Source organism: Dipteris shenzhenensis, chromosome 6 (genome assembly GCF_047967505.1).
Source record: "Dipteris shenzhenensis isolate YYH24624 ecotype China chromosome 6, Dip_SZ_1.0, whole genome shotgun sequence".
Lineage (NCBI taxonomy): Eukaryota > Viridiplantae > Streptophyta > Polypodiopsida > Gleicheniales > Dipteridaceae > Dipteris > Dipteris shenzhenensis.
Window position 1 is genome coordinate 36,065,975 of NC_141601.1, and position 4,484 is coordinate 36,070,458.

The following is a 4,484-nucleotide window of genomic DNA, read 5'->3' on the forward strand; positions in this document are numbered from 1 at the left end:
TGTATAAAGGCTCTTATCCAGATACTTGCTTTCTCAATAAAATTTTACCATTATCCTAGTGTGTAATGGTTAGAAAGTTCCAATGTAGAAAGTATTGTTGAGATATCGAGCTCCACTCATGATATGCCAGGGTGACCGTTGTGCACTTATGTCACTGACTTGTTAGTTGTAGATGCGGTTGGTACACTGTCCATGAATAATAGCTGGATGATAGCTATCTTTAGGTACTCTAGTTAGTGGCTTAGTTAGTATGCCACCTTAGTTAGCTGAGTTTGGTTTGAGACCCACATATAGGGTTCACCTATTCTTTTGTACTGAGAGAGTTCTTTTGGCTTTCACAACTAAGAAGAGAAAAACTGTTTTCAGCCTCTACCTTTGTGTATATTCCCTCATTGTGTATGTGAAAAAGCTACAAGTGAGACTCCTTCATTCTCTCCCACTCTCTTCACATGGTATCAGAGCTTAGTTCGTGGTAAGGAGCTCAAGAAAGCAAACCAAGTTTGTGGTGTCCTAGTTAGAGGATCGGTGTTGCTTTCCTTTTTTTTTGAGTTTGGGAGCAAATCTCTACAGGTAGCACAGTTGAAAAGTGCAAGAGTGCACTGTCTCAAATTAGGATGCCCTTCACGATGTGGTGAGAGGGTAGTATATGCTGAAAGTGGTGAGAGGGCACTATTTTTGATTCAAGGCCATTTCGGGGCCCGTTTTGGTGGCAAAAGTTTTCCGCAGGCACTCAAGAAAGTGCCCTATTTTTTGCTATGCGACTGCTGTTCTATAGGTTGGTGAAAAGTTATCGTAGAAAATACATTGTATGGCTGTGCATAGAGATATTGGGAGTGACATAATCATTCTTATTGCTTGTTGATGCATAATCGTCACTAGGAAGTGACTGTGTGATCAAATACCACTCTCGTCAGTTTTGCAAATTTGCCCTGGTGAGGCAGAAGTTGTGTTTTTTTGTAGTGACTGAATATTTTGTAGTGTTCTGTAATGGCGTTTGATGCTCTTTCATAGATTGTCATTGAAAGGCTTGACAAGAACAACCTCCAAGCATGGAAGTTTAGAATGATGAATTTCCTTAAGGGAAAAGCTATTGGGAGTTCATTACTGGACCTGAATAAGAACCAGTTATTGCTAATGTTCCCAATCAACAAGAGTTGCAGGCATTTAAAGGCTAGCATGAGAGAGTCAAAAAAGTTATGTACTGGCTGTCTATCAGTATTTCAGATTCTATGATTGTGCATATTTAAGATGCAAGCATGCCGAAGGAGGCATGGGATACTTTGACAAAAATGTATGGCACAAATATGCAGCATAATGTGCAGAGAGAAAATATGAGCATGAATGACTACCACATGAAGGTGAAGAAGATTGTAGATGCACTTGCTTCTATTGGGTCACCAGTGGAAGATGATGATTAGTTTCTGTGACCTTGAATCGTCTAAGAAAGGGTTATGCACCATTTCAGACATCCATTGCCGTTCGTGAGAATTTTCTTGATTTTGAGGAGTTGATTGCTCTTCTAATTTCTGAAGAGCAAAGAAATGGTGGTGTATCTTCTTCAAGAGGAACTTCAAAAGAAGTTGTCTTCTACTCAAATGCTAGAACAGGTAGAGGTAGAGGTAGAGCAGGCTGATTTGGAGGCCATGGCAGAAATCAAAATATGCAATAAATTCAAGAAAACTAGTCCTATGGAGGAGGACGTGGTAAATTTAGAGGCACGGGGAGCCAAAGAGGTCATGGTGGATGGCAGAGAGGCCAAAATGCAAATAGCGATGTTGAATGCTACCACTGTGGCAAAATGGGTCATATGGTTAAAGACTGCTATAAAAAACAGAATGAAATCATGACTGGAAAATTGCAGCAAGGAATTATGCATCCTCTAGTAGACAGGGTGAGCAATTTTATCAATGCATCTATCTTTGTCCATACTTTAGCTCTCAAAGTTGTACTTGAGGCGCCTGCCTCAACTCTAGCAACTGCCATAAGAAAGCCGATTGTCAGTGACAAGTGACAGAAGCAATGGACCAGGATTTCAGTAGCAAGTTTCTGTGCTTCACTTGGAGTAAGTCATTACAATTTAAAGTTCAAATGCTGAAATAATCGAAGAGTATTCAATCTCGACTTACATGTAGATTCATACCACTTTCATTTTCGCGATGCACCCAGCATAACCACTTGACGATTGTTTCTTTGTTTTCGTTCGAGGGAGCATATAAGGCAATGTCCAAGAAGATCTGCTGCCTTTTTGAAGTCAAAACATCGAAGTTGCTTCTAAGCACCGCAAAAATCCGCTCACTTTCTTCAACCCGCATGTTAGCTAGGTTTCCTAAATATGCTTTCCAATTACACGGGTCTGCACTGATTGCTCCTTAGCCGTTTGCCCAGACTACTGCGCAGGAGAGGGTGGACATACTCACCATTACAAGCCTTGCATATATCGAGGCAACTACTAAATATCTCTTGTTGCTCGCTTGTAAACTTAATATGGTGTCCTCTGCCGAAGATTTCTTTAAGAAGAAGTCTTTGGGCCTCATCCACACCAAGGGAAGGCATAGGAAACAGAACATTATCATATATAAGTGTTGCTAAGATTGTCGTACTCCTACCGACGATCAATAACTGTTTGCTTCGAGGGTGGAAACAAACGTCCAAGTATAATTTAGCGGTCTCCAAAGAGTTGCTGCTCACGTTATCAACAGCAAGGAAAACACTGTGAAGCCCGAGATGCTTCTTCAGAAGAGTCGTTGCCTGCATGAACACACACACGGTGAAGCTCGCCGCTTAGCACTTACGGTTCGCTATAAATTTCGACCTGATTAGACACGTTACACACATCATTACCTGCAGCACGCTAGTCACTCTATCGATCAATTGTGGGGATGCTCTAGTGAGATGCTTCAAAACCTCTTTCATGCGTGGAAGTTCAATCTCTATGTTGGGATCCAATGAGGAGTCATTCAATTGTAAGTGATACACCTTGCCTTGGAACTCACTGTAGTAATGGTGAAGGAGGATGCAGCATACGGTGGATTTACCCAGGCCTCCCAGCCCGTGCAACCCCACAACTTTGGCACCTCCGAGAGTCGCACATGGAGCGCTTTGAGCGAACATGTTATCCACTTCCTGGCAAAATAACAAATTACACAGAACATGCACGTAACAAACAAGCAGCATCCACGTACACCACCACCATCACACGAACGCAAATGAGCAAAGAAGCTTAATGGGCTTCAGTTCTTATCTTTACCGCTCTCCATCGCTCGTGTCCTTCGATGCCAGACAGATCGTAAGGCAGCGCGATGCCAACCAATCGCTTGATTTTGTTATCCACAGATTCCAATGTATACTCTTCCAGAGATTCATCACTCTTTTTCTCGATCCCATTGAAACCAAGTCAGAGCTGCCTCCCACTTTTTGAGGTCGACAATGAGGGCAGACCTCTCAGCATCTTTCGCTCGCTGCCATTCTTCCCACTTGGTCTTCCAGGCCTCACGGTTCGTTTGGTCCTTGCAGTCTGCTACGGTGAGCCTGAAGAACAAGGGAAGAAGGGGTCTTTCGGCCTCTATACATGATACCAACTCCAGCATCGGAGTTTTGTTTCGAGCAAAGAAAGTTTCGGATAGAATGAAAACTGCCAGGTCGCAGTTCTTCACTTCTTCCAAAATGTTGGTCATATCCACTGGCTCACCCAAGGGCAAACTTCTCTCGTCGTAAAACACACTGAAGGATGCTTCCGTCAAGCGGTCGTACAATCTGCAGGCGAAATCCTTGTCTTTACCACTGTGACTCAAGAAAATTCGATTTCCAAGGCCAAGCGTTTTTGCAAACATGCAAGAAAGTCTGGTGATTTAATCTTAGAGGACATGTGTTAAACGAAGGAAAGATCACTTAATTTGCGAGTGACTGGAGAACTTGATGCAGAAAAGAGATGTCTGCGGGAAGTAAGTGCAAGCTCTAGCAGACACCGAAGTTATCAAGGAGCAGTACTCACCCGTAATTGGTGGATTGTGTGACATCCGGTCTGGTGCCTTCCATTTGCACCCTCCTTGTGACTAGGTCATGTACTCCGATCTCCTCGATTTGCACCATCGCAAGACGTTCACCGGTCTGGTGATACCACAATTGGAGACAAAGCGATTCTTCGTTTCACCGGGCGTTTGTGCCTGGGGAACAACAAGCAGAGGCGAAAGACAAGCTGACGGTGTTGCAGCAAACAACCGGCGGATCAAAACACGCTTCTACTAAAGCCACAAGCGGCTAGACGACCACAACAAGCAAGATACTATTAGTATTCACCTTCACCTTGTTCGTTTTGAAGCTCAACCCCTCAAAACCAAGCCAACGGTCTAAGTTTTTCTTCGACCGTCGAACTTAATTGTCCGGGCCTTTTACCCATGAAGGATGAAGAGTATGTGGCAAGTTATAGTACAATGCAATAAAGTTATAGTAGGCTCAAGCCCCACTACCCTCAATGGAATACATGC

At 43.4% G+C, this 4,484-nt stretch overlaps 1 protein-coding gene across 1 annotated transcript; it reads right to left on the minus strand.

Moving 5' to 3' along the window:
- Positions 1-1,937: 1,937 nt before the first annotated feature.
- Positions 1,938-3,830, minus strand: LOC147901119 (uncharacterized). Its single transcript, XM_087376434.1, has 5 exons — positions 3,576-3,830; positions 2,842-3,123; positions 2,418-2,748; positions 2,127-2,326; positions 1,938-1,976 (listed from the first exon to the last, which is right to left on the minus strand). The coding sequence occupies exons 1-5, from the start codon at positions 3,828-3,830 to the stop codon at positions 1,938-1,940; spliced, it is 1,107 nt and encodes a 368-aa protein (XP_087232560.1).
- Between the last annotated feature and the right edge of the window lie 654 nt (positions 3,831-4,484).